The 11752-nt window shown below is 36.0% G+C and overlaps 1 protein-coding gene across 1 annotated transcript; it reads right to left on the reverse strand.

The window, feature by feature from the left end:
* Window positions 1–1103: 1103 nt before the first annotated feature.
* On the reverse strand, window positions 1104–5311 carry LOC135221419 (uncharacterized). Its single transcript, XM_064259196.1, has 4 exons — window positions 5226–5311; window positions 4215–4342; window positions 3226–3454; window positions 1104–1675 (listed from the first exon to the last, which is right to left on the reverse strand). Exons 2-4 carry the CDS (start codon window positions 4306–4308, stop codon window positions 1501–1503), a joined length of 498 nt encoding a protein of 165 aa, XP_064115266.1. The 5' UTR covers window positions 4309–4342; window positions 5226–5311; the 3' UTR covers window positions 1104–1500.
* Window positions 5312–11752: the final 6441 nt, after the last annotated feature.

The following is an 11752-nucleotide window of genomic DNA, read 5'->3' on the forward strand; positions in this document are numbered from 1 at the left end:
TTAATCATTTTGTTCTATTTTATGTTCATCTGCTTTGGGTAATAAATAGTATATTTTTGTATTTATGTGAGCTTAATAGCCTAATGACATGTTTGCAGATAGAGGGCGCCTGCTGTCAACAGGTAAGGGTTTTCAGTTCGTGTAGTTTTGTCAAAAGGGGGTAAGATATGTATATATATATATATATATATATATATATAGTATATATATATATATATATATATATACATATGTTAAGTATAAAAGGCCCATTAAAGCACTCTGGTATAAAGCTAAGGACTATATTTTGGTAGACTGGCTCCCACTCTTATCAAGTAGTGAATGACAAAAGTTACAACGATGAAGCGGATTACGACAATAAATTAACAGAACCGACGACGGCTTAGCAGTGATTCCAGGCATCACCTAAGGCCATATCTCCCACTATATATTTCGCCAGTGTAACTTCTATTCGATAAGGGTGGGAGTCAGTCCACCGAAATTTAGTCCTTAGTTTAAATCAGTGTTTTAATGGGCCTTTTATACTAGAGATGTATACTGTTTTAACAGAAGACTTTATTTACACACACACACACACATATGTATGTATAGTATGAAGATTGGTGGCCCACTCTCAACAATGAATTTTTTTCTGGATCTGCTATTGTTTTCCAATGAGGGGTTCTGAGAGAAGATCATCTATTTCCTTTTCCTACTCTTCAAGTGGTTTCGAGAAAAACTTTGCTCATCTATTTTCGAGGAATTTTCTTCAAATTATGGGAAGTTGTTTGTTTTCTTTTCCTGTTATAAACAGAAGTGGATGCTTCATGTACCTGCTTTCTTGTGTTACCCTTCTACATAAAAGTATGCTTTCCTCTTTTTATTGTCATGACTGTCAGCATTTCTATATGAGGGTCTATTTTTCTTGAAATGTGTCTGATAAACATAAGTATCGCGTGGTTTCATGCCCTCCCAACAAAGAGATTCTCCAGCTGCCTTTTCTAGATCAATTACTTTTTCACAGTAAACAATACAAAGTCAGCTGGATATACCAAAAGGATTAAAAGTCATTATACATCAAGAGCGTTTCAAGGTTGAAAAATAACCAGTGTATAAGTGCTATGATTTTATTAGTTAGATTCGTCATTCGTGTAAATATAATTTCGTAAATAGTACACTGTATAATGAATGGCCATGATTATGTGTGAAAGGTTCCATGATAGTATGAGAGAAGGAAGGATGTATTTTAGTTAGTTATTTGACCATGCTGCGTGGTTTCAGTAATTAGTTTAAGATTAATCGATATATATGCGAAATACATATACATATGCAAAGCAAACAGACACAGACACTAACGCACATACACATACAAACACACAACCAATAAATTCACATAAAATTCCAGCCATGTGGATTCATAACAGAAACTTAGAGCATGACAATTTTTCTCAAATACTATAGATTCTCTCTCTCTCTCTCTCTCTCTCTCTCTCTCTCTCTCTCTCTCTCTCCCCCAACCCATCAAGCACCCAAATGCAAGAATTTCTGAGTAATTCCCCTAATTTCGGTGCCATTCATGGGGCAGGAGGCGAAAATCTTGTCACAAGGGGCACCAGTTTCTCCAATGTACCTGGCATTCCTATAAACATCGGCGCCACTTTTCGGTAATAGGCCCTCTCCAGGTGGCACTCCAGGCCTAGATACGAAAATGGGATAAAGAGGCTGAGTTGATGAAAGTCTCCATGATAAGCGGGAACTGTCAGTAGTTTTTCCTCTATTTTCATTCTTATTTTCTGGACTCTAAACGTCAAAAAAAAAGAGATGTTTTTTGTTTAGATCAAGAAGTTTTAGGAAATCAAAATTATCAAATTCATAGAATTATGTGAGATATAAGTTTATTGTACTCCATGTGAGGTGACTGACTTAATATTCGATCATGTTCCCTATGTACTTGTGTGCATTATTTTATTATTATTATTATTATTATTATTATTATTATTATTATTATTATTATTTTAAAAGAGAAAAAATAGCAAAATCAAGAAGTAGCGAAATTACATTGTCGAGGAATGTTTTTCTAGCAATTTACACTTTTTCATGATTAGCAAAAAAATCAATAGAAACTTCACGTTACAATACGCTTCCTTCGCTGATCGAAAATTAAGTATTTACTGAATTAGTTTAATTGCTTTACTTGCTGTTTTACAGGAAGTCAGATGAAACGTCTCTTTGTTTTTTTAAAAAATCATTGTAATCCAGTGCCATCTAAAAAATGGGGTAAGCAGCAAATTGCGTTATTCGCTTCATTCAGTGATTGTCAAAGAAATCAGAAAAGATAAAGTAGCAGTGCGAAATAGCCACGCTCGTTTGCACGGTTCTTAAACGCAATGAAAAGAAATTTGTTCAAACCAGTGTTTGAAGAGAGAGAGAGACTAATGAAAACCGGTGTTCGACAAGAGAGAAAGAGACTAAAAGATACTGGTGTTCACAAGAGAGAGAGAGAGAGACTAAAGAAAGCCGGTGTTCGTCAAGGGAGAGACAAAAAAACCGGTGTTCGATAAGCGAGAGAGAGAGACTAAAGGAAACCAGTTTCTACAAGCTTTGAAAAGAGAGAGACTAACGAAAACCAGTTTCAACAAGAGAGGAAGAGAGAGAGAGACTAAAGAAAACCAGTTTCAACAAGAGAGGAAGAGAGAGAGAGACTAAAGAAAACCAGTTTCAACAAAAGAGGAAAAGAGAAAGAGTGGCTAAAGAAAACCGGTGTTCGACAAGGGAGAGAGAATAAAGAAAACCAGTGTTTGATAAGAGAAAGAGAGAGACTAAAGGAAGCCAGTTTCAACAAGAAAGGAAGAGAGAGAGACTAAAGGAAACCGGTGTACGACGAGAGAGAGAGTCTAAAGAAAACCGGTGTTCGACAATAGAGAGAGACTAAAGAAAAACAGGTGTTCGACAAGAAAGAGAGAAAGACTTAAGAAAACGGGTGTTCGAAAAGAGAGAGAGAGACTAAAGAAAATCGGTGTTCGACAATAGAGAGAGACTAAAGAAAATAGGTGTTCGACAAGAGAGAGAGAGAGACTAAAGAAAACGGATGTTCGACAAGAGAGAGAGAGACTAAAGAAAACCGGTGTTCGACGAGAGAGATAGAGAGACTGAAGAAAATGGGTGTTCGACAAGAGGGAGAGAGAGAGACTAAAGAAAACCGGTGTTCGACGAGAGAGAGAGAGAGAGAGGAAAGCTGGAACCTACCCAACGAGTGCCAGTATATTGAGGTCCTCCCCGACCAGCTCGTCTTCTTCCTTCCCGGCCAGGTCGCAGACAAGCTTCATGCCGCAACCAGTTCCGTCCTGAAGGAAGACCATCTCCAGCAGGTTGTCCAGGGCTTCTCTCTCGTCCTTCAAGTCACGACCGTAGCGGTTATGGGACCCCCTGCGGCTCCCGCCGCCGCGGCCGCCTCCTCTCCCGCCAACGACTGAGCCTGACGAAGGGAATTGGAGATACACCGTAGTTTCTTCTGGTAATTGCAGCTTTGTTTTTCGAGTCTTGATTTTCAGTTGTTTTTTTATGACAAACTATTTATGATTGTTCTTTTATCTTATATAGTATTTCAGCTTTTTCGCCGATTATTTTGTGGTACCAAAATTACATGCAATATATATATATATATATATATATATATTTTATATATATATATATATATATATATATATATATATATATATATTTTATATCCTAAGATACTGATCTTTGGGAATTCGGCTACAGATCATTCAGTGACTTGAAAAATGACAGGAGAAAAACTAAACACTTGCAACATTCATTATACTAATATATCTGTAGCCTACACCTACACTAAGCAAATAATCTTGCCCCGGGCTATTTAACCCATTTATGACATAATCAGGTTCGATAGAAAGGAAAGAGTCCTCGATATATCCAGCGTTATTCTCAGGCTGAACAAAATTGATGTCAGAGAGAGACATACGGATACTTGTACTTTTGGTCAACTGTTAAAATCAATTTACCACGACCTATACCTTACCGCTTCGTCAAAAAAAGGCGATGCTGGGGGTTGGTGAGCATGTTGCAAGTTTTTTTTAAATGTGTAAACAATATTTATATCAGGAATTCCAGGATTCAATTTCCAATGCTTTATTTTTCAGTGACGAATGTGACTTTAGTTTCTCTAACTTTAAAGTCGCGTGGAACCTCATACTTCAAACGTTGTATTTTCTTACCTACAATTGCTTGAGCAGCTAAACTGGCAATGCCTAGGCCTACCGCGCCGGCAAGCTGTGCAGCCCCAATAGTGACGGTCGTGGTGGTAGTCATGGCTGACGGTCTGGCTTGAAGTGAGCGTTTGTACCTGCAAGTTCCAAGAAGCACTACATCAGTTGATACACATACTAATCCGTTTCCAGAAGTTGATGAGAAATTTCGGGAAATAACAGGAAGCGAAGGAGCCGGGAAATGTCTTATCTGGAAAAGAATGTCAAAATTTGATAGTAAACGGTAGAACAGCTATCGAACCTAGCATTCAAAAGATTACTACAGACGGCGAGTCGAGAATAGAGACAACAGAATAGGTGCCCCATTATGAGGGTGCTCTCCGACACAGATGAAGAAAAGAACTTAGGTCCATAACACTGATACCAACACTTAATCTGATACCAGAAAATTTAGATATGCGAACTCTCTAATGAGACAGGTTTAAAGTTGCCCTGAATACTAAAATGATGCAAGAAAAAATATAAGAGCTGAAAGTAAGTGTAGACGAGAAAAATGAGCAAGAAACAGGTATTGGGGCCAGGTTTCGGATTCAACTTTAGAAATTGCTTTCGTGTACAAAACTCATATCGCAACATGCAAAGTCTCTCACTGGTTAATGTATTACCTGCCTCAGTATCAGACAGTTGTTGCTCATCTGAAAATCAGCCGTGTTTTGCAAAACCAAGGTTTTTGTCATCATTTTTTCTTTTCTTTTAGTTTGCTCGGGAATGCCTCAGAGTAAAGGCAAAGTATCTTGCACTTTCTTATCTCAGTTTCCTCGCGCCCTTTGATCTGTTCATATTTTATATAATGTTCGAATCCCAAGATTTGAATTAGAAAATAATATATATATATATATATATCATATAGATAAAATGACTGAGACAATTTCGGAAGGGGGAAATTACACGACTGTTAATTCTAAATGTAGAACAATATATCAAGAACCAAATAGATTTACAAAAGAACCTGAACTTCACCTGAGGTAACAGAGACAACGTGTCCCGAGAGAAGAATCCCTGATCAATGCTTAGAGTTCCAAAGCTTCTCGGGGCTTATATATCCGACCAAATTGCCTGAACGCCCCATCATGCTCTGCCTTTTCAAGCGCCTTCACTTCTGCACGAAACTTCTTGCTTCAATACCTCGGTTCTGCCTTCCCAAGAGCCTTCACCTCTGCATGAAGACTTACGATTCATTCGCTCCGTTGGTCTTTCAAATATACGTACATCTTACAGACTCAGTGGTTCTCCCAGGTTCCCCTATTTATCAGCACTGTCTTGTTTTGACCTCATTTGTTTTTCTTGCTGTTATCTCTGCATGTAGTAGTAGTAGACCCACTAGTGAGCATTCAAATTCAATTAGCCTCATGGCAGTTACTCGTAAAATTTAGATTTTATTCCTTATAAGGTAACTTTGTTTCGCCCCCTCTTTCTCTTTCTCAAGACGCATCTTTACCTGGATGCTTCATCTTAAAATTCCTTTATGAGCGATAAAAAAAAAAAAAAATTACATTCTATTATTAAAATAAACTAGTTACAGTGTATCATAGGTCGTTGGGAGAGGGACTGCCATAATATTTTAGTAATACTCCTTCTGTGTTGCCGATGTTGATTGTGATATTGGTAGTAACAATATTTTAAATAAGTTTTTTTTTCGAATGAGAAAAGAGATATGAGAGTCATTGCCCTCTTTTCTCTTTAAGTAGTAAAGTAAGTATGAAAACCCTACGCAAAATCCTTTTAAAAATAATAGCGATTGAGAACTAATGGCCATGCTATTTTATAAGAAATATATAAATAAGTAAATAAATAAAGGCAAATTATATGATTCAAGGCTTAAATATGGCAATGATAATTGACCAAGTATAGAATATATTTTTTCAACAGTGAATAAATGTCATTCAGTGCATGCTAACACATAATTTTCCCTTTGGCAACAAAACACAGTCTTCTGAATGTTTAGCTCCACTAACAACGGACACTGAAATTACAATATACTTCAGAAAATTAGTCTCAGTTCATTTCCAGTTTGCACCATTGCACTTGGCCTCTGTCCTTTGCAATCGACATATAATAATGTCTTTGGTGGCTAAACCCCCTCACCTCACGAAACTCATACGGATTTCCTCAGGGCTAAAGGCCAGCTGAAGTATGACTATAGTAGCAATTATTTGCACGAACAGCTGTCAATCGACGAGTCATTCCAGTACCTACCCTACGTTTATAGACCTTGAGTGGAACTGAGGCTCTAACTGTTAACACCAAACTTCCATGGCATAGTATGGTTTAATGCAACTTCAACGGACTGCTGTCTTCGTCGTCCACGGCGTCAATAACCTAGATGATGTGACGCCAGTTTTAGTAATCATAGATCATCAATTAATTTTCATCGTCCACATTTTACAAAATTTCTAATAGATTTACACTTGTCTTCATTTACCAAGGTGTTGACTGTGCTATTTCGTGGAAACAAGTGAAATTAGTAGCGTGCAAAATATTTTAGATATTTAAGAATACACAAGAGATTTGCAACATAAGCGCTGGTGAACGCCAATGAAAATAAGCAAATACAGTTTAAAAGCGGCAGCGAAACTCTTTGAAAGAGACATCAATGTTTCCTTAGCATCTTTAATTTCCCGGCAATGTGTTTTTTTTTTTTCTTCGTGCGTATGAGTTTATTTTTTTAAGAACCTTCCATTATAATCCATTTTTTGTGGTCTCTCTCCTTTTCTCCGTTTTCCATAAACGGACACCCTAGTCTGTGGAAGCTTGCTTTACAACTAATGATCTTTTAGGTTTCTTCCATGCAAATAGTCGTTTATTTTTAATGATTAACAATAACAATGGCAAACAAATCCACAATAATGTCAGTTTTATACATATTAGAAATATATATGTAACGGGAGCTTTCGAGAGCCTGCTCGATTCTCTCTCTCAGGCTGAGAAGAATCAAGCAGGTTCTCGAAAGCTCTCCTCTTATATATATAATATATTTATATATATATAGATATATATATATATATAAAATATATATATATTTGTGTGTGTGTGTGTGTGTGTGTGTGTGTGTGTGACTGGTAAAAATGTTCTGTTACAACAGAATTCCATAAAAAAAAAAGGAGCCCATAAAAACGCCAAAATATAGAAAGTAAGTATTATATTTCAGTGACTGATGTCTCTCTCTTCAGAAGTAATGAATGAGAAAAGTTACAGAAAAGGCTGTATTTATACCAAGACATCCATCCACAGATAGATATTTAACTAGATCACCTCGGTTGATATCTTTCTTGAACCAACGCTTAAGAAGATGACAGAGAAATTATCACCCGGGGTGACCTAGTTAAACGGCTACCTGTGGATAGATCTCTTGGTATAAATACTGACCTTTTTTGTAACTTTTCTCATTCATTACCTACCTGAAGAGAGAGATAGCAGTCTCTGAAATATAGTACTTAATTTCTATATTTTGGCGTTTTTGTGGGCCCTTTTCCCTTATATATAATATATATATATATATATATATATATATATATATATATATATATATATATATATATATATATATATATATATATATATATATATACGTATATATAATCTTAAGAAAACACATTAATGTTAGTGTAAATAAATATCTAATAAATATATATAGATATTATATATATATATATATATATATATATATATATATATATATATATATAATTATTGTTAAGATATATTTACACTAACATTAATGTGTTTTCTTCACCATGTTAGTGACTCAGCGATTATAAGACGTTAATAATAATAATAATGATAATAATAATAATAATAATAATAATAATAATAATAATAATAATAATAATAATAATAATATAATAATAATACTGATTCATTGACGCGCTTCCAAAAAGGCAAGGTCACTTAGCCGAACTTTCAGCAGTTAATCACTATTTTGAGTTGACATTCAGTGCACATGACCACCATTTAATCGACACTTTGTTCGAATCATTTGTCACATGTCGGTTGCATTGCTCTCGATCAAATGATAAGGTATGGTCATGAGAGATGTCGTTAGCCGGATCCGCTAAGACTGAAAGGATCGCGTGCTTTCGAAGAATACTTAACTCAAAACTTACCTGCATTCAAGGAGTCCTCTAAATTCACCTTCGTGACACGTAAGAAACACATGGAGGGAGAGAAAGAGACAGAGACAAAGAGAGAGAGAGAGAGCGAACATTTGAAAGAGAAAGTGTTTCTCCTTTAAGAGCAATAAGATAAAGTCAGGGCAGAGGGATAAGAGGAATATACTTCTCGTTTGTATCGCCTTTGTTCGTGTGAGTACTCTTTATAACATTTAACATAAAAAAATAAGTTATTTGTCCCTGGATTGCTTTATTTCTTTTTATTCTACCGCTGAAGGCCCTTTCACATTATGCGATTCATGTCGCATCAAGATGCGATTGCAATACCAGTTCTAAATGCGACGCAAAATTCCGCACATCGTACATTTGCCCGACTGCCACACAAAGTGACCCAGTTTTTGACAAGTGCTTGCAGTTTGCTCTCAACCTCCTAGTGGTGACTAGATGGACAGGAGGAGAAAATTATTGTGTCCTTATTTATTTCATTTGAGAAAAAGGAAGAGATAATCTAGAATTCACTGGTTACACCCTTTGAATACACAAAGACACTTGTATGGTGCATTTGCCACTCGTTTCGAGTAGCTGGAGAGAGATGATGATAAATTTTTCAATTACTTCTGAATGTCTAATATAATATTTGAGGAACTCTTGTCACGTCTATATGACCAGTTGCTAAAAGAAATTACGACTTTCAGAGATGCTATTTCACCAGCTCAACAACTGGCAGTTACCATCAGGTAAGAGCAAATAATATGCACCTTTCCTTGTAAATTTGCTTTTCCATATAAAAATTAAAAAGGATAAATGAAAACAACAAGTGTTAGCTGAAACATCATTATTTATCAAAAGTATAATCTGATATATCCATACCAAAAGCAAAAATCTTTTACTTTGATATAAAAAAAATGCATATCTCTCTGTTTCATTAATAAATGTAAATAAAATGTAAGTGTTAACTATAAAAACTTCTTAACAAATCATATTTATCGATATCTTTTATATAAATAATTTGCCGATAACCTAAGAATTTCAGTATCAAATTGCATATGTAACCTAAATGAAAAAACAGCAAATCATTTAGTAAATCATTTCTCAGTTGTTTATACTTAAGCTATCCATACCTCTAGTTCTTTCTTATTTACCAATAACAGTATATATTTATTATTGTTATTAGTATTATTATTGCATGGTGTTTTTTCGTTGCATGGAACCAGTGGTTATTCACCAACGGGAATAACACTATTTATATCCCTCAAATGATTTCAATACCCAATGCACCAGATCACCAGAAGCAGTGAAAGTCTGCTGCTGCCGCGCGTATATGCAGGAAACAATCGCATACTGTGAAGACACGTATTGAACGCAATGGCCAACTGCAATCGCGTCTGGGTGCAGCACCGGACATGTCCAGTGGAGCCTGTCGGCTGTAATGCGATGCCGGACCGGCAAATTTGCTGGACCGACATAGAGTGAAAAGGTACAATAGAGATAATAGTCGACTGCTAGCCGCATGTCAGTGCGACATCGTGTCGCATTTACGTGCGACATAGTGTGAAAGGTCCCTGAAACTTTCCCTAAATCCAGACACTTTCAGAAAAGTTTGACTGTTAAGTTCGTTCGGACATTCTTGATCGTAATAAATTATCGGGACACCTGACAGAAAATGAAGTATTTAAAGAACTAGAATTTGGTTTTGAAATCATATTCATGACAACACAAAGGAATTTAGTGGCAGGTAAATAAGAAACTAACAACTAAGCTTCTGGATTCCGTTCAGTGTTCTAAAAACAGGTATGTTATTGTTACCACGAAAAAAAAACAAGTAAAAAATACACTGATCGCAGTTGAGTTTTCTGTATAACGTATAATAATAATGTACTAAACTCTCAGCCACGGCGCATGAAACGCTTAGCCCCGAGGCAGTGGTGGCCACATCCGCAAGATTACAGCTAATTTTAACCATAAATAGAATAAAAACTACTGAGGCTAGAGTGCTGCAATTTGGTATGTTTGAAGATTTGTAGCCCTCTAGCCTCAGCAGTTTCCAAGATCCGAGGGTGGACAGGGTTGATAGAATACAGGGAAGTTGAGCTGCACTGAATTTTGTTATGGAGGCTGGAAGACTGGAAGTCGCTGACATGCGCTGGTATTTGGTGGTAAAATGAAATAAATGATGATAGGCTGAGTAAAGAGGTGATTCAGAATAGAAAATGATAAAGTGATCGTTGAGCCAACTTTCTTGTATGAAACTGAAGTGTGGATGTTGAATGTATAAGAAAGAAAAATGTGGAAACTGATGAAATAAGTTCCTTGTGCAATGTTTGTATTATTTAAGGAGAGTTTAAAAGATAAGAAATGTGTACAAGAAAGATATAGTAAAAACAAATTAACGTAGTTGAAATATTTATATTTAGTTTGTTCACAATGGAAGATGATGAATAAATGTGAAGTAAAAGGAAAGCAAAAGTAGATGGAGAGGAAACGAAAATGCGTGCAAGGTATTTTTAAGATGTTGCCTTGAAAAATGTAGTACGTATCCTTCCAGTATTATTGTGTTAACATCCTATATTTTGCGAAATAATGATAATTACTTAATTAATCGTCTGTAATGTAAGTAATGTTCAAATTTCACAAAATAAGAATAACGTAAATCTTTCATCACGCATTTTGCCTCGAGTAACATATGTTCCATGCCGGATGTTGTAACTGTCATCGCTTGCCCCCAATTCTTTGTCTTGTTTTGGAAAGCTGTCAACACCTAGAAATAGGGACTCAGTCGTCCTCTTCTTGTTTTGAAGAGATAAGGGACTCGATAGTCCTCTTCTCTTTTTTTGCAAACATTTCAGTCATATGATTTTTCTATGTGACAATTGCACAATATTTCGTAAAGTTACATCAGCCACGTCTAGAACGCACCTCGAACGATTACGTCATTTTCAGGAAGTGTCGGCAATCTTTTCTTTTGAGAATATTCCATGGCGTGCTTTCGTTTTAATAGAATTTTTCTTATTGTTCTGAGGCCGTGTAATGTTTTACCTTATAATGACGTCATCCCTCTTTGGGACGAGTTTTGAGTTACCCAGAACTCCAGAAGTTCCCGTACGAAGGCTACATAGGATTCTTGTAATTCTGATCCTTGGAACAGCTGAGCTCTCTCTCTCTCTCTCTCTGGTTTTTTCTTATTTGTAACATAACATAAAGCTTCTGTACTTAGTCACTCTGGTGTTTGCTAAATTTCTTTTGGAATTGCAGTTGTGGAATCTGGACAGACATTGTAACAGTATGTAAAGCCCCGTGAAATGTTCTGGTGAAAACTGGAAGCTGCAGCTTGTGAAAAGGTATAGTAAAAGGGTCTGTTTTAAGTGCACTTAAAATACT

The sequence above is a fragment of the Macrobrachium nipponense genome, chromosome 2 (assembly GCF_015104395.2).
Source record: "Macrobrachium nipponense isolate FS-2020 chromosome 2, ASM1510439v2, whole genome shotgun sequence".
Taxonomy (NCBI): domain Eukaryota; kingdom Metazoa; phylum Arthropoda; class Malacostraca; order Decapoda; family Palaemonidae; genus Macrobrachium; species Macrobrachium nipponense.